At 38.4% G+C, this 22003-nt stretch overlaps 1 protein-coding gene across 2 annotated transcripts in view; it reads right to left on the bottom strand.

The window, feature by feature from the left end:
* Positions 1-5285: 5285 nt before the first annotated feature.
* Positions 5286-22003, bottom strand: part of HHIP (hedgehog interacting protein) — a 91812-nt gene continuing 75094 nt past the window's right edge. Inside the window, exons 12-14 of one of the 2 annotated variants that reach the window (XM_044384342.3) lie at positions 15294-15442; positions 12010-12134; positions 5286-11168 (exon numbers count right to left, since the gene is read on the bottom strand). In XM_044384342.3, coding sequence (XP_044240277.1) covers positions 11154-11168; positions 12010-12134; positions 15294-15442 — 289 coding nt within the window. In that variant the 3' untranslated portion in view covers positions 5286-11153. Of the gene's footprint in view, positions 12135-15293; positions 15443-22003 lie in introns of both variants that reach the window. The other variant, XM_026499417.4, reaches the window with a different exon arrangement.

Here is a 22003-nt window from a genome sequence, read left to right as displayed (position 1 = left end):
GCAGAGGCCCACGGCTTTCCCAAGGTGACCGAACCAGACTTGTATACCTTTTTTTTTTAGGTTAGGTTTTTGGTTTTTCTTTTCAGACCTGTACACCTTTCCTTTGTCATTGCTTCTTACCTTATTTTCTCTTTCTTTAAGACAATGCTTTTATTCACCTTTCCCCATCTATTGCAAAAAGGGAAAGTCTTGAGGCACCTGGGTGGCTCAGTCTATTGGGTGTCTGACTCTTGATCTCAGCTCAGGTCTTGATCTCAGGGTCGTGAGTTCAAGCCCCACGTTGGGCTCCATGCTGGGTGTGGAGCCTGCTTAAAAAAAGAGAGAAGAAAAAAAAAGCAGGGTGGGGGGGAGGGAACCACTAGATCTGTCACCAGAGACTCCAATCAGTTCATGACGTCGAGTCCTCTTGGTCGTACCTGTAACAATCTCTCTTTAATCCCTCTCACCGTTGTCGATTATACCTGCAAGACTATGAATGTTAACTATTGGCTTAGGATATTACAACTAGGTGTTCCCACACCTTGTTTCAACCTCTCCCCAGTCATTGCTGTAGTAGCTCAACTAAACCCCCCCACTTTTGCAAATTATATGATATTTGGTTCCCCATGTTCTTTTCCTTGTTTAAATATGATCTGTCCCCCTGCACTCAAGGGAACTGCAAAGGGCTAACTCCTTTTTGCAAGGCTTCTTATTTTTATTTTATTTTTTTAATGATTTTATTTATTTATGTGACAGAGAGAGGCAGGCAGAGGGAGAAGGAGAAGCAGGCTCCCCGCTGAGCAGAGAGCTTGATGTGGGGTTTGATCTCAAAACCCTGAGATCATGACCCGAGCTGAAGGCAGACACCAAACAGACTGAGCCACCCAAGTGCCCCTATGAGACTTTTAAAATAGGCCTCTTTAGGAGTGGATGGTACCTCACAGAATGTTGCCCAAATTCCTCTGACCCCTTGCTTAAAAGGTCAATCAGGACATTTCAGCTAATGGATCTTTCAGTGACCAGACCTTAGCTGGGTCCTCTGTGCTCCACCTGGCTCCATTTTTGTCTGTGGTGGATGGCATTTTCATGGGTGTATGAATGTTTAGATAGCTGGTGAACTGGAGGTCAATGTTTATTAGGACATTTAACTGTCCTTGTTAATATCCATAACAACACAGAAGGCTCCCATTGGTCCTCCCATTGGTCCACCCCATTAAGCCTCCATGGCCATCTTAAACAGGAACTTCCAGGAGTCACACATGACTCTGGGTTTGCCTCAGTTGGGATAGCCTTTCTCCCTTGGATCAGAGTAAGTGCCAATGAACATATATGATCAGAAATCTCTCCCCAACATTGAAAGCCAGCCGATTTCATAACCAGAGCAGTAGCAGCCCAATGATGATCACTGGACTCACTGGCTAAGGTAGTTTTGGACAGTCTCGTAGCCCTTGATTACCTACCTGCTGAAGAAAGAGGCATTTGTGCAATAGCCAATACCACCTGTTGTATCTGAATAAACGCCAGTAGAGGTAGAAACTCAATGATACAAGATCAGGGAACAAGCGCACCGATTACAACAAATTTCACCCAACTCTCCATGATTCCTTGGTTTGCTCAGTTGGCTACTTTCAGGTCTTATAGTCATGGTTTAGAACCATCATATAACTTGGATTTGTCATGTTACTTTTAATTCTGTTTTGCATAATTATTTTTAAACTTTGTACCTGTTGCCTGTCAAGTCTCTGCACAAGTGATGCACTCAAGATAGAATGATGTTAGCTCAGTGCTTTGGGATGATTTCCAATGCATACAGTCTAGACAAGATATGAATTTAAGAGTGGAAAGTGCCTAAGAGTCCCTCCTTCTACCTTCATTATTGTTCAAATGTGCCTTCTATGGTTTCCATCACCACCTGCTCTCCTTGTAGTGTGGGACATGACTCTCAGGAAAGGTCCTTCCTGGCACCAAGGTACATAGACAGATAAAAACATTTAATAAATAAATAACCAAATACTTGAGCACTGATGCCTTTGAGGAAAGATCTAGATCCAAAGGGGCAAATGTGAAAATGAATAAAAGAAACCTAATTCAAAACAGAGTCAGGAAGCAAGGAAGGGAATTCTCACTCATGTACCATTTATCACAGCTTACTTTACATTCCCCAGCAGGAAGAAGCTTACTTTGCATACTCCAGCAGAAAGAAGAAAGATTTTCTTCTTGCCTAGCAACAACCTAGCCAATGAGAAACCACCACAACTCAGCCAAAGAGAAGCCACCACAACCCAGAATTCTTGCTCTCCTCCAACAGACTTTTGTTCAAAACAATCCCTCCCTACTCCCTTCTTTTCCTTATGAAAGCCTTTGTTCTTTGGACTTGCCTGTGGTTCATCATATTTTGCATGTCCCAAATTGTAGTTCCTCTGCTATTCTCAAATAAACTCATTTTTGCTGATTAAGTAACTGGCTATTTTATTTTTAAGGCTGACACTTCCGTATCATGAATTCTCCACTTTTTAGATGATGTCTATCAGGCATTTATGCCCTACATCTGCCTAGAATATGTGTCTATATGTCAGGTAGGGTGCCTACAGCAGTCTTTTTGAGAATAAAGTTCACGGAAGAGAGCATAATGTTTCTGAGAGATTCTGACAGCAAAACTAGACATTAAGGCCCCTGGAGGGAATGGTAGCCTCCCTGTAAGAGTGTACTTCTTCAGCACAAAGAAAATGATGGCCAGAGATTAGATGGTAGAAATTTAGAGTGAGAGCTGTAGGAAACATGAAAGGACTCAAAAATGAACCAAGCACATTGATTCCAAGAGCACATCAGAAAAAAGACCAAAGAGCCACGGAAGGTAGAAGAGGCTGGGAGACTAGAGAAAAATGAGTAAGAGCATCTTTTCTAGCCACCACAAATTAATGAAATAGGGTAGTTAACAGACTTCTAAGATTCACCTATTTCAGGTCTGCAATCCCCATGAATCCTGGGATCAGTAATATCTAGTAGCAATACCTGTGAGAGCTGGACAGAACCTAAGTCTCTCATTTTACACATAAGGAAACTGAGTCCCGGTTCAGTGAGAGACTTATGCAGTGTCACCTGACTAATTAGTTAGAGACGCAAGGCCAGGATTCACGCCCGACAGCGGTAGCCCAAGGTTGCTACCAATCCACCTGCATGATGGCTTTTAGTAGCTGTAGATCATAGAACACAGTGTCTATGATAATATAAATTGCTTTACATCAAGCGCATGGATTTTGCATCAAGTAGTTTTAATTATAAGGCTGTAAATATGTCAAAAGGATCCGACAACATCTATTAAATTACAAGAGTGAGCTCGAGTAGTTTCTGATGTGGGCATGTTCCCAAGAAGAATGAGTTTCACAGTCAGGAACTACCCAGGCTTCTCCCTCCCTCTTCCTGCCCCCTCTTTTCCTCTTTTAAATTCTGTTTGTTTTAAGCATCAAAAATATTGTGTAGAAATCAAACATAAAATCAAATTATGGAACTGCGGAAGAAATATTTCATCCAAGTTGTTTTTCTTCCTTTTATCTTCTCATTTCTTTGAATGATGGTAAGATTTAATCTCCAGAGAGACCTGTTTGGGGCTCCAAATAGGAAAAACTGAGTTTTTTTCTGGTATGATACTAAGTGTAGCTGCAATTTTAAGTTTTACTTCCTTTGGAAATAGTACATTAGTCTAAAAAAATCTAAAAAAACAAGTGCAGAGAAGTAAGTTCAAAGAACTATCTCTTATATTAGCTATCAGACTCCTGGACAAAACTAGAAGCTGATAGTTTTTTGTTTTGTCTTGCCTTTTTTTTTTTTTTTAAGAAGCTCATAGTACATATGTGAATTATGAAAATTCTTAATGACAACTGTGAGAGTAATGGCCTTTTCCATCGGTAGCTGCCTAAATAATTTAAGGGTTCGTATCAGGTTTGGAGGTAGGATCTCTCTGATTACATCTTCTTGTGATCACATTGGGATTCAAGGCAATGATTTCCTAATATGTTCTCCTACAGAAGATCTCATCATGTCCCTGGGTAATTCCACTATGTTCTCTCTCTTCATCTGTGTCTGAAGCACTCTTATGAATACATGTATCAGGTTCTAAAAAAAGGAAAACAGAAACCATTTCAAGTGTTCACACAAAGGGAATTTATGTGGGGGAATTGATTACACTGGTGGTGGTAGAGTTCAGAAACCAATCAAGGGAGAGGAAGGGAACCCAGTGAGATTAGCAACAGCAAGAAACACTGAGTCTCAGGCTGTTACCTACGTATGATTATTATTTTCCTTATGGCAATTGTGCAGGAGCTGCTCCAGGACTGCCAGGGATTATAAAAGTAAAAGATATCCTCAGGAGATGTATCATCTGGTTGGGGAGACCAGCCAGGCACAGGAACCACGGGGCCATCGAGGTGGGGATGCATGCTAAGAACCAGAAGGTCAGTGCCTGAGGAAGAGAGAACTCTGGGGCCTCCCAGGCCACTGTGAAATGAACTAAAGGATCCATTTCATGGGGAGATTTTTTGCCTAATTTAAAAGTTTTAGAAACTAATCTGACCTCAGGGACTGTCTATGAATAAACACCTTATAACACTTTTTGTTCTCTTAGAAATAATCATGTCTTAGGGAGAAACAGCTTTTCTTCTCAATGGGTCAAAGAAATGTATTTATTCAGAAGAAAGGAGACCCAGATGAAATCATTTTGCTCTTCTAAAGAATATTGGCAGATTTAAAATTTTTGTTCAAAATAGCATATCTGACCATATATAAATACTCTTGCTAGTGTCCACTGAAAGTAAAATGGCAAGGTCAACAAAGTTTTGGGGGTATCTGCAATCACCTTTTCTCATGTTCCGCCCTTTCTCCATGCTTCTTCCTTTCAATGTGGGCACTCACCACTCTCAACCGCTCTGGTACCTTTTCTCTTAGTGATTCTAACTGGATTGAAAGGATCAGATTTAAGTCATTTACTACGTAGAATACATTTAAATCATCATAACATCCTATGGCCTTCCATAGGCCATATATGTGTGTGTGTGTGTGTGTGTGTGTATATATATATATATATATATACACACACAATAACTGATCCTTAATATTAGCATATACTTATATACTTTGGGGAATAAAGTTTTAAAATTAGAACATGAAAAATGACAAAAGGCAAGAATATTTTGAAGAAGTAGTTTGAGTATAGAATATTTAAAAATAAGCATTTATATCACCCATATGAATATTTAGAAAAAACTTTTAAATACTAAAATAAAAAAGAATTTTAGAATAGCACATGTACATCAGGTCATAAGATAAAGTTTAATACATTTGATCATGTTAAAGGACACAAAACACAGCCAATCTAACCAAATTTCAGGCATGCATTTACATAAATATATTAAATTAAGAAAAGAAATTGTACACTTAAACATCCTTTTCACCTAAAAATCATTAAATCCACAGATCAACAATAAAAACCAATTCTCTTCATTTACCACTTCAAGATACAATCGTTCTATTTTAAAGATAACACAAATACACTTGTTAGAATTTATATGCATTATACATATATTATATATTACATAGATAGTGTGTATACATATGTAGTGTTTGTACAGATAGATAAATATATATACATGGGTGTGTGCACACGTACAGATACACACAGATGTACTTGAGGCCATCTGTACTATTATTGCTGGATTCTAAAGTTGAGCTGAATTGGAGCTGGTTGGATGTGATTATTGTCTTTTGCTTCAAACATGTTCATCATATCCCTGGGCTCACGACCCCCCGTAGTAATAACGTCCTTGCCTTTTCTATAGCCCATGATCATGCCAGGCACTTCAATAAATATTTGTGGAATTAATGAATGGAAGGATAGCTGAATAATAGAGGACTGATCAAAGAGAACCGCATGTTATAATAACTGGGTTAAGTAAATCAGATTAAGTCAAATTTAGAGGGATCATCTGAGCCAATGGCCTTGCATGTTACTCTTCAGAAGAACATTTATAGAAATCCCAATTAGTATATAGAAATCCCTGTATTAACTCTGCTCCCTCAAACATGTACCTGCTTTCACTACTTGTTTCCGCAGCTTTCTGCCCCTTAACAGAAGTTCAAGCAAAGTTTGTTCTGGTATCTTTTGTGAATAAGATTACGGACAAATTGTCCCATTTGTCCGCAACCCAGAGGAAAATGAACAGCTAGGAAAACTAAAACATGTTGGAAGAATGATAAGGTTAACTATTCTTTAAAACTGGACAAAGTTAACCACAGATAAAGCCAGGAAAGACACAAGAGTTTCTTTTCAGATTTCTTTTATGCTTCTTGATGATAACGATTTGATAATTTTTTCATTTGATTTAGATGGGTTTCTTTCAAATTAAGAGTCTTCTTTAACATGGCCTAGGGAATCAAGTCCCCCAAATTCTACAGTACCTTTATATCATTTACCTTGCTACTACATGGTTCTTGGTCCAAAAATATCCTGTGAGCATAAGAGATCGAAAATACTTGACTTCCCATAAGGTTGTCAATTCAATTTCTCAATAGTATAATGAATAAAATGTATTAACAGTATTAGATTCTACTTACATGAAATCTTCATTTATTCTAGGAAAGGTAAGTCTCAGATTTTAAGAACGAGGTAAAGAAATATCCAACATACATTTTGGGCAGAGACTACACCAAGCCTGACAACACATTATTCGTGTGAATTGAAACTATTGGCTAGTTGTTTTTTAGTGCAAAAGGAAATGTATAGGATTTAGCTTCTAACTTTGAAGACAAAGCTTCTTTTAAATTTATCCATTATGATTTTCCCATCACTGTTAATGTTCTTTTTTTTTCTATCCTGTGTGCTAAAATGTGCTTTTTTAACTTAAAATACTACAGTCAATTGAGAGAACTCCCCAAACATTTGCTAATTTGCATGTATATCTATACATGTATTTTGATTTTAAGTAATACATAATTGACACATGCAAAAAAATATCCCGAACTGAAACTTGATGTCTGACTTTGTGATATACAATGAGATGTAACTTTAGAATTCATGTTGAATTGATACCTTTTTTTTTTTTTGGTAAGTCAACGTGTAGTCTGGCAAGAAAAAAAAAAAGCAATAATAAGTTTTAGGCCTAAGGCTCTATGTTGATATGAGCAATCCATTATTTATTTTTTATTTTTTCAACCCGCCATGACCTTTACGAAAGAAAGCAAGGTAAGTGACGGGTGTCTCTGGGGCTCATATGTAATTGGAGATTTTAAGAAAAGTGCTGATCTGCTAAAGGAATACATCTCTTCATAGCAGCAAGGGTAACTACCGCTATGATTGAGAAGAATATGGAACGACAACCCTCATGCTCTCTTGCATACGGCTTACTCTCCTAAACAGCTATTTTAAAGCCATTTCCAAAACTTATGAGAAGGTATTTAAGAGAAAGAAGTGTTGAAGTTGGCTAGGATTAGTGTTTGGCAGGTCTTATGGTCATGTTTTTACTATTTTTAATATTGAAATGCTTCTGTTCTTAGGTTTCCACCTTCTTTGACATCGTTAATTACTAGGGGCAAGACTAATTTGGGTTAGTGTGATGAAGGGAAAGAATGTAAGAGAGTAAACATATTTCTTCAGGATATTCTAAAGAGGAACTCTCTGAAAGTATTGCCAGCATTCACAATAATGGGCCCACTAACTTCCTACGGGTGATACAGAAATATGTACATTTTCTGGGCATGGAACTTTGGTCTGATTTCTCTGCAAGTTCAAGTCTCATCCCAGAGGTGGGCAAAGAAGAGATTTGGAACACTCCTCTGCAACAAAGACTTTGTAGAGATGGTCATGCTTGAATAGGAAATAGCTACTAACTTTTCCTGCTGTTCGCTCAAGCTCTTGCCTGGGATACTCTTTGTGTTTTCCTGTATGAATGATGGAACGCAAGACGAACTGGAGCCTCTGGGCTGGGAGCCATTTATGCTTTCTGGTTATTTCTTTCAGTAACTGTAATAGATCAATCTGATACATTCATATTTGTCTACTGTTCTTCATGATACAGCGTCTGAGCAAATGTGACATGGGGAGAGGGTATTTTTTAGGAAAATAAAGTAAAGGTCCTCCCCAGCAAAATCAATAGCAACCTGCCACAGGACATCTTCGTTATGGGTGTACTGAGGACATATCTGTTTAGTCAAAACCAATAGAAATGGAAGAGAAGGAAGAGGTTAAACGGAAGAAGGATACGTAGGGGGTGGGTGGGAGAAGACAGAGAGAGAGAGACAGAGGTGGGCATAGAGATAAATACTATAGGTAATATTCTACAGAGATGTCAGAACTTTATTGATCAGCGAACTACATCTGCCTATGGTGTACTTTATTTTTCCACTTAAAAATTTGGGTTTGGCTTCTCTTTTCTGTTTCAAAGTTAAGAATGTTAGACTAATAATTAAGTTTAAGTTAATGTGTACTTTGAAAAACCCTAGATGCAGCATCTAACCTCATGTCTTACACCTGACAGGCTCATTATACAGTTTGTGATTCAGAGATAAAAGCAATATCAAAAGAAATATCTTGAAGTTGTTAATACATTGGTATGTAATCATTTTCAAAGAAATCAACAGAGAAGAGGTGCCCGCTCCGAAGCATATAAATGGAAAAGGGAATGGTCTTCTATTTAGGTTGTGTGTATATTTGATATGTGCAGGTTTCTCTGTTCTTTATGATACAGTCCATTAATCTGAGAAGACTTCTGAGGATTCTTTGTGATAAAGTATTTTGCAGTAGCCACACCAAAACAAAATTCCAAGAAGAAAAGGTATGGATGGAACTTTTTATCATCACACAGTTGTTTTTGTTTTTGTTTCTGTTGTAACTCTTCCCTTATTTTCAATGTAATGATGGGCCAATTCCGTTTTCTTCTCGTTACCTTAACTAACCGGCAAGAAAAACAGATTCTATTAACTAGGGCAAGAGTTTGGCAAAAGCAGTGGGAGAGAGTTTTTCTCCAACCCTTTGGAACTACCCTAACAGCACTTCACGTTAAGTTAACACCCAAAGCTTAAGCTCCAGAATGGACAAAGGGATAATCATATACATTTTCTATCTCTTTATTTTATCTTTATCTCACAAATCTACATCCATGCCAAGGACGTTTTTCTCCCTTCTGATTGTGTGCTGTAAGAACCAAGTGGATGTTGCCATTCGCATGATAGAGCAATCACTTCTCCCTAGCTCATACTTGAAACCAGTTCCTACCTGCCTATCCCGGAGCATTTATGATAATTCTCCAGTCACATAGTTTAAAAATCTGATTGGAAAAAAAAAAAAAGGTCAAAAGATTGTTTTTGAAATGATCACGGAGTTCAAAGTCTGTAGCAATCAATTAGCTACTGCTCCTTACATCTCTCCCAAGAAGAGAAAGAAATGATTCCAGCAGCTTGACTTTCTTTGCTCGGATTTAATATCCACGGATCTTGCTATCTTCTCTTTTAGAACGTTTTGGTCTTTTATTCTAATGACTCACAACAGAAAGGGCAGTGACACCTGGGGTACATATGTTTTTCTAAGACATTTGAAACTCTTTCACTTGGGAAAGGACTGTGTAAAAAGTCTGGGCCTGGTCAATTTAATATAGATATTTTTAAATAGGACTAATGGCAATATAACACCTTTTCTTTTGGAGAGATCCTTTTGGAAGAGATGGAAAGATTAAGTGTGTAAGAAGAAACCTTGGATTTTTCAGATTTTGCTGAATGTATAGCAGTGTCCTTATTGTTTTCAGTGAAACTATGAACAGGAGGATGTGTAATAAAACTGCACAATTTGACAGATTCAGACAGCTGGCTCCCTCACCAGAAGTTCACATTTTGTTAATGTCACCCACGTTGAATAAGGGACGATTAGATGGTAAGGTCCATTTACAAAAATGGTTGTCAGGACATTTTTTTTTTTAATTGTAAAACTTTCTGTGATGGAATTCAGTAAAAGGGCTATGAAGAGAAAGCAACGGAGACAAAAGACTGCTATTAACCTCCAGATGCAGGCTACTGCAGTTTCATGGCAAGATTTGTCACACTCTTGGGCCAATGAAGTGTTAGTGTGACTAGAAGGGACCACCCCTTTTCTGGGGTAAGAGGGCAATTTGGTCTCCATGCTCATTTAATCCTGAGACTTCTTTGAATAGACTGTCAATTGAATCTAAATTGTGCAAAATTATGCATGCACATTGTTCGCTAAGCACTGAACCAAGGTTTCTCAACCCATTTCCATTTGGCATGAGGTCACTTGAAACTTAAGTAATCATATATGGAAGACAAGAGCAGTGTACTTAAACAACCTTTCTACATAAATGCTCACTGTGCTTTAATTGCAAATCTCTTGCCTTAAGACAATAGAGAAATACTAGTTACACGATTTTATTCTTTTTAATTGAGTTTCATATTCCTATAGGTAAGGAGCAGGTTTGAAAAGTCAGCCCATGCTGCATAATCTACGCTAGTCTACAGTTTAGATTCTGGAAGAACAGATGTTTATAGGACAACCTAGAGCGGGCGTGCGCATCACGAGAGATGTTTTCTCAGTAGTGCAGAGGCCTGATAATTTTGTTATGATCCAAATGTGGACAGCTGGCCTCAAAAACCATTAAGAAAAATGTCTATCAGACTTTTTGCTGCTTTAAATTAGAACATGGCATTTCTTTAAAAACCTGAACAGAACATTTACAAAAATTTATTCATACATTAACCAAAGAGGATTTTCATTGAGTTCTAAAGGAACATATACATTAATACTCGTATTTGGCAAGAATTATTATTTAAAAAATTTGTACAAGTGACAGCTTACATAGCCAAGATTTGTTAAAAACGAGTGAGCTCTTCTCCAGTGAGTTTCGTTCAGTGTGAAATCTGCAACATTCTAATCACATATACACTGACAGTCTTGCTATGGTGAAAAGCACTTTACATATGTTTAATGCTGGAATTTTATAAGGATTGGCTGTTTTCTTGCTTTTTCATCCGTCGTTAATGATTACATGTTGGCACAAGGATACATTGCTAGATTAGATCCACAGCACATTAAAGACTGTTTGCTTTCTCACTCCCCTTCTTTCCAATTAAGTTGGTGAAAAATGTAACTTTAGTATTTTACAGGACAGGGCAAAGGTGTTTCATCTAGGTGATGTCTATATTATAAAAATAAAATAAAAAATATAAATAGGTAACACAAACCCAGTGCCTACTGTTAGATACAATATGTAATAAAAGCAGACCTTTTAGGAAGATTGATTTTAGAATATGCTGTTACGATTTAATTATAAAACACTTGAAAACAATCTTGAGATTAAACTAGAGTAACCAGATTTCTCAGCCAAAAAAAAAGTAAGTGGGTAACATTCTGTAATTGGATACATTGATACAAAAGAAGATTACAATTTTATATCAAGTCGCCCATTTAGAAATTCATCAGGGAGTTCTGAAACATCCTCTCCCATTATAATCCTTTAATATAAAAATATTGCCCTTTTTTTTATTAGATCCATCAGATTGCACAGTAATGTTTCAAAACTCCATTAAAGTTGACTTTAGTTATTACAGACAGAAAATTCCCGGGAAGTCAAATAATCTCTTCTGGTGACATAAAAATTCCGTTATCAATTTACAATGGAATTTCTGTGTAAATGACCCCACACAAGGAAATATATATTTTTAAAACCCATCTGTTATGCAACCACGCGTATAGGGGTTGTGAGTGTGTGTGTGTGTGTGTACGTGCATATGTGAACAAACGTGCCAACATACACACACAGGATCTGCACATTTCTGGAAAATTATTTTTAAATTAATAAAAGAAAATGAAATCACAGGAAGTGTGTAGCAGGATAACAGTCTTTCTTTTTAATGACAGGATAAAAAATAAATGCCCGTTGGAAAGGAATATTCAAACAGTCCCAGCAACTATACAATGTAACTTGTTAGATCCAGCAAATAAGATGTCATGTCAATGATCTGATCAAGAATACCTGCCCTGGTCACGCGGCGGATGCTTCTGTCCACTTGTTCACACTGAGGACCGAGATAGCCTTTCTTACAGAGGCACTTGTCCGGTCTCACGCAGACACCTCCGTGACGACACGCTGGCTCACATTTTGCTGGGAGGGGGGAAAAAAGCATTAAAATCGCACTCTCGTTCTGTATGTCAGAAACAGTACCGAGTATGAGGCCAACAAATACTGGATGAGTAAGGGAAGGGAGGGGGAGGGGGAGGTCGCCAGTCACAGAGTGATCCAAAAGATAATAAATACAAGGAGGAAAGGTTTCCGGAGCCACAGTTATGCGGGGCTAGAACTCAGTAGAGAATGGGAGACATTTCCAGGGAAGCAGAGATCATGGGAATCAATTTCAATCCCTTGCAGAACTGCCTCTATTTCAGAGGAGGATTTCGGCTCTTTCAAACCTCCGTTCCACTAGGGCATTTCCAACAGAGGGCCTTCCAAGTGACTCTCTGTTCCCTTTCCTCCTGGGTAGGACCATAAAATGGGGGAAGGGCCTCTCCTGAGAGGGAGACCCAGCGGCTTTGGCGTGTGCAGTGCAGCCGGAAGGAACGGTCCCTTCTGGAGTCGGGTTCCATGGGCTATCTCCCAGGTGACTCCCTTGGAGTCCTTTTCCCTTTGCTCCGGGGAAGTGCATTGTATTGCGTCGTCTCTGATTACACTTTGTAGCGCTTTCTTGGGGCAGTGCGTCGGCCAGGGAAGGATATTCTTAGCAATCTTTTCCAGGGTTACACTACACACAGGATCTCTTCATGTAAGGGTTTTTACCACTACAATACAGGTGGGAAATGTAAAGATTTACTGCCGGGGCACCTGACTGACTCAGTTAAGTGCCTGACTTTTGGTTTTGGCTCATGGCATGATCTCAGGGTCATGGCTCCATGCTGGGTCTACTGGAGACTCTCCTCTCCCTCCGCCCCTGACCCCCCATGGCAAACTCGCTCTCTTTCTAAAAAATAAATACATAAATAATCTAAAAAAACCTGCTAAAAGGACATGTAGAGATAAAATTGGTTGTATAAGTAAGTTAATTGCGTTTTACTGATGGGATAAATATGAGATGTGCAGCCGCTGTAGACAGAATCAAATTCCTTAAACACGTTTCTTCATACTTTTGGGGGACAGGGTTGTTTTCACCTTTTCAAATGCATTAATCAAAACCCAGGGATCTGTGGCTGACAAATGGAAAAGAAAAAACTAGAGAATAATAACACAATTTTTAAAAAATTTGTGGGAATGAACTGTGTTAGTATATGAATACAGTCTTGCTTGGGTCAAAAACATCATGAATAGATGACTTTTATAAAATGGTTCTGGTTTATCTTATGTATTCAAACTATTTAAACTGACTAATAGAGGGGCACCTGGGTGGCTCAGCTGGTTAAGAGGCTGCCTTTGGCTCAGGTCACCGTCCTGGACTGCCAGGATTGAGTCCCGCATTGGGATCCCTGCTTCTCACTCTGACCCTCCCCCTCTCATGCTCTCTCTCTCACATACTGTCTCTCTCAAATAAATAAATAAAATCTTTAAAAAAATAAAATAAACTATTAGGAAGATTAAAGTACTTTATTGAAATAAAACTTCATGTTATCTCAAAGAATGTCTATTTTCATTTACATCAATTATTATTATTATTATTATTATTATTATTATTATTATCTATAATGGTATGTGTAATGCCACCTATATTCAAAATAATTTGTTTACCCTCAGTTTAAACATACTATTACCAGAAAGCACTCAGTACATTTTTGTTGTCTGATAACCTGAGGTGACTTAAGAGGTTAGACAAAATACAAAGCAAGAAGTACAAGAGAATGGACACTATATAAAAGAAGCAGAGAGAATAGGTATTGTCAGGCATTAAAGGGAGCAGAAGAAAGATATATTATCAAGAATTAGAATATTTGTGCATTCGAACACCGATTCTCATTTTTTTTTTTTTTGTCAACTATGGAAAAAGACAGAATGGGTCAATAAAAGGTAAGTATTTGTTTTAACTGATTTAATTACTTAATTTTGGTAGAGCTTTAATTATGATAGCTCTTTCCTAGATATGTAACCCCAGTACTAACCAACCAGGTAGGGTTGATTTAAGCTGAAGCAATTTAAGCTTAAAATGTGTACTGTGTATGTAACTTTAGATGTTGGCTACATTTTGTTAGACAATATATAGACAAGTTATGGTTATAATTTTTGGAACAAATACATGTTTAGAATAAAGAAAAGATAACATTTAGGCATTAAAGATCATATTAAATATTAATTTGGAACACATTTTCGTTGGCAATAGATACTTTAATATCTGAGATAGCAGAGATCAAGTTCTTTTGTAAGAATATGCATGTGCTGGTTGTTGAACATGCATTAAAAAGGCATTTATCCTTATGGAAACCTTTTCCAGTTTTACCGAGAAATAAATGGCATGCATTGCTGTATAAGTTTCAGGTATACAGCATGATGGTTTGGTTTCCATATATTGTGAAATGATTCCCACAACAGATTTAGCTAACACCCATCATCTCATATAGATAAAAGAAAATTTCTCCTGAAAATGCATTTTCAACACATACATCTTAAACTAGGTATCTGAATTTATCTAATTTTCTTCATATCAAGTAGAATTTAAGCATTGTTGCATGGAATTGAAATCCCTGGTTAAAGGATAGAGTAACCCTGGAATAAATCACTTTTGCTGTCTCTGAGCAGCTGCACACCTAGTTGATGGGTCACGAGGGAGTGGCAAAAAGAATTAAAAAATCTCATAATGTGCCTCTAGATAATTGCGTTTTCCCCTTTTATTTAATAATACCCACTGAAAAACCCTGTTTTTAGTGCACTGTAGCAAGAAAGCAAGCAGTAAAGTTAGGGAGGGCATTTATGGGGTGTCTGGAAAATGCTGGCACTTGGAGAGGGGCTTTGCAAACACTAGGTCATTGGCTGGTGTGAAATCTCAAACTCGGACTGAGAGCCTGTACAGATGATCGAGTTGTGCTGTGTTCATTCTGTACTTTTTGAAAGGACTCAATTATTTAAAAGTCTTTTATGTTTGTGATTAACTTATAGAAGTGAATTGCTTACAATAAGAACATGGGAAAGATTTCATTTACAAGTTCAGAAACAGACTGAGCATTAATATGATAAATGGCTAAATTTTGAACCGTAGATCATTCTAGAAGAAATAGCTAATGTTAAGTTCTTGAGTTCCCAAGGACTGTCCCATGCCCACTCTTTCCTGGGGACAACAGAAATACTCACCAATTCTGCAGAAGTCCCCTTCCCATCCTGGGGTGCAGCAGCACTTGCCCGTGGGGGTACAGTAGCCGTTCCGACAGAGCCGGGAACACTCCGAAGTCAATGTCTGCGCTGGTTGTACTGTGGCTCTGCATTCCTCAGGCATTAGAGGTCTGCATCAAAAGACAATGGTCCCAAGTGTATGTTGGTTGAAAATCAGTATTAGGATGAACCCCAGTGATTTTGCAGCTTGCAAAGCATTTCTTTCGCTTTCTAATGAGACCTTTCTTTTAAGTGGCTGAGAAAGATTGACAACTCTGAGAACAGAAAATCCACACCAGTGAGGCAAAATCTAACTAACCAGTTTTGAACCAGAGAACATATTAAACATTGTAAGAAACTTTATCACAATCAAAATTCATTGCTTAAAACTGTAATTATATTGTTACATTCAGTAGCTAAACATTTCTAGCAATTAAAATTCTTAAAATAAAGATATATCGATATTTTAAAACATTTTCCCCAGATCTACAAAAATCTTTAGGAATAGTATCGGAGATAGTTTTTGCTTATTATTGGCATATTTGGAAATATCACAAAGCTGAATTCTCATCTAATGTGCACTTGCAGCCTAAAAAAGCTTGGGAATCAATTTTTGTTTCATTTTACATTTCTCTTGAAATACCTGTCTCAGACTGATTTTTCTTGTAGGGATATCTGTGTGTGTGTGTGTGTGTGTGTGTGTGTGTTATTTTTTTTTTAATTTTTTATTATGTTACGTTAGGGTGTATACTATTGACTCAAAATTCAACCCTTTATGCAAAGAATTATCTATCTATATACATCTTCAGATTTTTTTATTTTATAATGCTATGAAGAAAAAGAAGGCTATTAGCAAACAGCGACAAACATCGTATCTGCTAAGTAAAAAGTCAGAGACTTTAATTGCTCTACCACCGTCATCATTTAGAGATGCCTTCAGAAGATTTTTATGGTTCTTACTGTTTTTGAAATAAGAGGTTGTCTTTCAAGCCGGGTGAGGCTGGAAGCAGGGTCACAACCGCTCATTACCTAATCTCGGAGAAACAACGTGCAGCCCGGCTCCTCTCTCAGTCCTGCTGCCTGTGCCCAGTGTGGTGAGAAGGTGCTTTTCAGTCCAGGAATGTAAACAAACACTCATCACCGCTCAAATCGCCACCATTAAGATGGCGGAGGCAGTTGGACTCCTTAAGTACCGTAACAAAGAAGGCGATAATTATAGGTCAAAGCCACTAAAAGAAGTAAATGATAAAGCCTTCGGAGATAAGCAAATAATTTGGCCCTGTCGACTCCAGTTTTCTTGAGATAGGTTATCTTGTTCGGGGCTTGACTTCAGGCTGTTTCTACAATGACTCAAAACCGTATTCAAAATATATAGTGACTTCTTCAGCTTCTCTCTCCAATGAAAGTCCCACCCCGTATTGAAAGTACTGTGTTTTGCAACTAACGTGACAATTCAGAAAACTCCCTTAAATCTCTTCCACCCCTTATTTAAATCTAGAAGCGGTCAATTTCTGTGAAAGGTCCTCAAGGCATTCTATGAACTGCGCATATTTTCACTCACACAACATTAACGAATAATTTCCATGTGTTCCCCAAGGGAGTCTTTCTGGGGGTAAGTGCAGGGGGGGTTTGAGTTGGAGAAAAAATGAAATGAACATGCCAAGGAAAGAGGGCACATTAACTTCGCCTTCCTGCTTTGTTGTTGAATAACCCAAGTTGGCTCTAGTTCTTCCTCTATAAAATTCTTACTTTGTGAAACAATGGTGGCATTTTTGATCCCTGGAAGAGCCTTTTTTCAATGGCCATGAAGTTCCTCTGAGTCATAGGCCATGGCATTCAGTGAACAGGTATTTTACTGGTAACTGAAATTCTGCTCATCCAGTGTCTACTGATTACTCCCTCACTCACTCCCTTTCTGACTCATTCAAGAAGAGATTCTAAAGCAGAGTGCGTCAAAGATATACCCCATGTTGGGGCGCCTGGGAGGCACAGCGGTTAGGCGTCTGCCTTCGGCTCAGGGCGTGATCCCGGCGTTATGGGATCGAGTCCCACATCAGGCTCCTCTGCTGGGAGCCTGCTTCTTCCTCTCCCACTCCCCCTGCTTGTGTTCCCTCTCTCGCTGGCTGTCTCTCTCTCTCTGTCAAATAAATAAATAAAATCTTAAAAAAAAAAAAGTTGAGATACTTTCTTGAAATAAAAGAAGTTGAGAAGCATAAGTGATTTGTAACATATCCTACGTGATGACTTTCTGTGACTAGCTAACGCCAACAGTGACTGTCTCCAGGTAGTGAGATTATAGATGGTTTTAATTTTATGATATTTAATTAAATAAATGAATAAACAAATCAATAAATGAGAAGTCCTCTGTGTACCTGGATGGAAGCAGAGGGATAATCCTGTCTGAGTAGGCCTGCCCTTCTGATTGAGTATGTTAGAAATCTATTGTGTTTTTTACAAAAAGTAAAGGGACTCATTCTGAAATTTTTGTTAGGGGTCCAGATTTTAAATTCATGTTATTGTCAAACAAGGTACATTAATCATAAGTAATACTCATTTATAAAATCCTGACTCATTAGAGATTTCAGAAGAAGTAATAACTCTAAAGCTTCTCTTTGTCAACCATCTGCTTAAGGGGGGGAAGGTGAGGTAAGAACTGTCGGTACGCCTGGGTGGCTCAGTCAGTTAAGTGTCTGCCTTTGGCTCAGGTCATGATCCCAGGGTCCTGGGATGGAGCCCCGTGCTCAGCAGGGAAGCCTGCTTCTCCCTCTGCCCCTCTCCCCTGCTCATGCTCTCTCTCTCTTTCTCTCTCTCAAATGAATAAATAAAAAATCTTAAAAAAAAAAGAATTGTCTTTTTTTTTAATCCATATTCATGTTGAGACACTTGGAAAAGTGTTGTTACTGCAAGCTTTGCAAAATGAGTTTTCTTGAATGCTTGCTCCTATTCTCATGAGAAAGTCTAAATCCTTACTACCCATAGCATGGCACCAGACCAGAGGAACCAGCATCATGTACGAGTTTGTTAGAAACATAGAAGCTCAGGCCCGTCCCCAGCCTTACTGAGTCTACACTCTGGCCCATTTGTCAGAGGATTCAAATGCCTGTTCAGGTTTGAGAGGCTCTGTTCTAAGCAAAGGCCACTTCCCAGCCAGCAGCACTTAATGTGGCCACGAACTGGTGTGGCCAGGGGCTTCCAGGCAGCGAATGCTCTAAAGTTGTATGCTTGGATGAAGTCTTCACCTCTGCACAGGAAGGCGGGCTTTGGGAGCCACTACAGAGTCCCTGGTGTAATGGGTCTCCTCACTGTGAGCGTTTGATAGGCAGCGCTAATCCGTAACCACTCGTCGTTTCTAAAACCAACACTCAGCACTTTTACCTAGACAAGGGTAAGGGAGTGGAAACGCCTGATGGGATAGATTTTACTGCTGCCCGCCTGTCTAGCTCGGGGCATAGGTGTAGACCTAGCTTAGTAGAGCTGCGTGGCCCTCTCTCACATACTCACTTCAATGCCTTTCTTCAAGGTCAGTTGATAAAGTCATTTTTTTTTAAGTCTGGATAATTTTCTTCAGTCTGGATGTTCACTAAACTCTTCTTGTTCACGTTGACACTTCTCTTTTCAGTGTCTGTTTACCCATGAGGAGTAGAAGCTGGGATTCCACGGATTTACAGCCTGTTTTGAGACCACACAGAGCCCTTTTGTGGCAGCTAGTAAAACGATACATGATACTAATTCCTATTTGACTGGAAGGAATCTTATACATTCATAATACAATCATATTCCAGGTGAAAGAACAGTGAAAATGGAATCTATTTCTGCATAATCATGCATTGGGACTTCCTGGCAGTAGAGATGGCAATACTCATTTCCTAACGGCATTTTTCAAGTACCGTTTGAGGTATTGTTTTTTAATTATTTACTTATTTAAAGTTAATCTCTTCACCCCACATGGGGCTTGAACTTACAAACTCGAGATCAAGAGTCACATACTCTTCAGACTGAGCCAGCCAGGAACCCCCTATTTGAGGTATTCTTAAGGAATACTGTCCTTGACATTATATCACATGCAGGTTGCAGAAATACCTTTAAAAAAATTATTTAATTTATTTATTTGAGAGAGAGAGAGCACGCGAGCAAGTGAGGGGATGGGCAAAGGAAGAGAATTTTCAAGCAGTCTCCCTGCTGAACATGGGGCCCCATGAGGGGCTCGATCTCAAAACCTGAGACCATGACCTGAGCTGAAACCAAGAGTCAGATGCTTAACTGACTGAGCCACCCAGGCACTCCAGAAATATCTTTTTATGTATGTCCCAAGCAACCTTGATATTGGAGTAAAGGGAAACATAATTTAAATTCAAGAATAGCTCTGAACTTCTATATATTATGTATCATATTAAAATTTTCAATTTGTGCCGTATATTTCTAGAATTCCAATTTAGGATGGATAAAGCCAATGTTTGGTCTTATTTCCAGACATCACTTTGAACTACTTCATTTCTCTGTTCTACAGCGTGCTGGAAAAATGGGCCTGGGCCTCAGCTGTTTTTTCTGAGACTAATGTTGTCTTCATTTTGAGGTCTGTAATTTAAATGTTGAGCATACGCTCACTCAGAAGTAGTGCTGTTGGCTCTAATTTGGGATTGAGCGAGCACTAAACTCGAAGGGGGCAGAGGCAGTGGTGATTTGGTGACGGTAGCCACGGGTTTGGCTGCCTAGTGCTGATAAGATTATCAGAACTTCTACAAATACGCTAAATTTTGTTCTATGGCTAAAGATGCAACCATAATAAAAGCAAATAATGAAGCCACATATACTTTTTAGCAATTTCATATTCAACTTATCCTCATGAGGAAGGGCTAGTCCTGTATTCCCAAGTTTAAAGGAGAAGCACATGTACAAAGACATTAAATGGCTTTCACACAGCCAGTTACACATAGTCTGGAACTATCTCCTAGTCCAGTGTTCTCTCCACTCAACTGGCCCTTTTCCTTTAGGAAAAAGGGAGCAAAGCACCCATATTTCAGGCCCAGCTAACCTCACTATCCAAACACCACCACGAAAATACACAAGTATCTAAAAGGGAGTGTGGATCTCCTTCATTCAACTTTTCAGGCTAACTCGATGTATCTATATTTCCATGGGAAAATCAGGAAATGAAAGTTATGTATTTCCTTAAAGGGAAAACCTAGGAGAAATAATGAGACTAGATGATAACGTCATCTGCTTTCAAAAAAAGTAAAAATTTTTTTCTTATTAAATTGCCTTCAGTGCCTATTGCATCATGTTTTCAATGTCCTAAATTCAGAATATGGTCCACCCTAATTATTAGTGGTGAATATAGAAAAACAGGCCTTTCTACTTTAATTCAATGTACACGTTCCTGAAAAATCTTGTATGCTACAACATTGAATACTAAAAATAATAGGGCTTATGGGAAAAATAGGTTTGGGGCAAAGCACTGAAGATTGGCACAATTTTGTAAGTAAAGCACTAAAACAGCAAACTGGGTACCTAGGGGGAGAGTTTGGGCCGCGGGCAGGAGCTGGAGGCCGCCTCAGCCCAGTTCAGGAACATCCAAGAACAAAATGGCGGTGGGGGTGGGCCGTGAACTCCCCGGGGGAAGTGACGCCTGCAGAGAGCCCAGGTGGAAGGAAAGCCTCATCGGGGAGGAGAACCCAGTACAGACACTTGTTTTTCATTTTACCTCTTAGCTGAGAAGCCTCCTCTGCCTTTGCAATAACCTGACTGAGGGTTTGTTCTTTTTCTTGTAACTCTGGCCATACTTGCTTGGAAAGCTACACAATTTCCATGTTATGTGGTCCTCATTCTCTTTTATACGTGAGCTAAGCAGTGTTCGAGAAAAGCACAGTGGAGCAGGACGAACTGGGCCAGAGAGCCAATCATGGTGAATTTTACCTGTCTCAGTATCCATAGCTCTCTGGGCCATTAATTCGGCAATTTATAGGGTATACTGCTCTCGCATAATTTTTTTTTTATCCCGAAGTGTTATTTATCTCAAATAATATTTACATTTTTGATAATGTGTGTAATCTCCCAATTTAAAGAAAAATAAGCTCCTTAGAGGATAGGACTGAATTCTCCACTTATATCCTCCCTCTGCAGCACATAATACATTATCTTGAACACAAGAGACAGGTACAAGATACTTGTAGACTGATTAAATCTCCTGATTTAAGCTTGGAGTATAACTATACTTACTCTCATATGATAAAAATAAAAACTGAAAAATTAGGGCACAATAAAAAGTCAGTGCCACTGCTTCCTAATATAAAGAAGGAAATATATTCTGTTCAGAATTTTATGTCCAAAAACAAGTTTGAACTTAAAAACTTAATTCATAAACCATTATTGATAAAAAAAAATGTTAGACACGAAATAAGAAATGTTTGTAATTGGGAAAATAGGCATTTAAAAAAAAACACCTTGATTACATTATAATTCAAAAGACTTAAAAGCCTAGAGTATTTTTTTAGAAATCACCAAATAATAATAATAATAAATCTTTCTCCCACTTAAAGCTGTAGCAGTACCAGAGTTTTAATTTTATATTATAGGAGGGCAGAAATGTGAAATATCACTAAATGCTTTAAATAGGAAGCAAAAACTAGATACAAGTTTCTGTCCTTTAAAAGAACACAAGGATGTTGGTTTAAATTCTCTTTCAAGACTATTAG

The sequence above is a fragment of the Ursus arctos genome, unplaced genomic scaffold, assembly GCF_023065955.2.
Source record: "Ursus arctos isolate Adak ecotype North America unplaced genomic scaffold, UrsArc2.0 scaffold_11, whole genome shotgun sequence".
Lineage (NCBI taxonomy): Eukaryota > Metazoa > Chordata > Mammalia > Carnivora > Ursidae > Ursus > Ursus arctos.
This window is presented reverse-complemented; position numbering and strand designations above follow the sequence as displayed.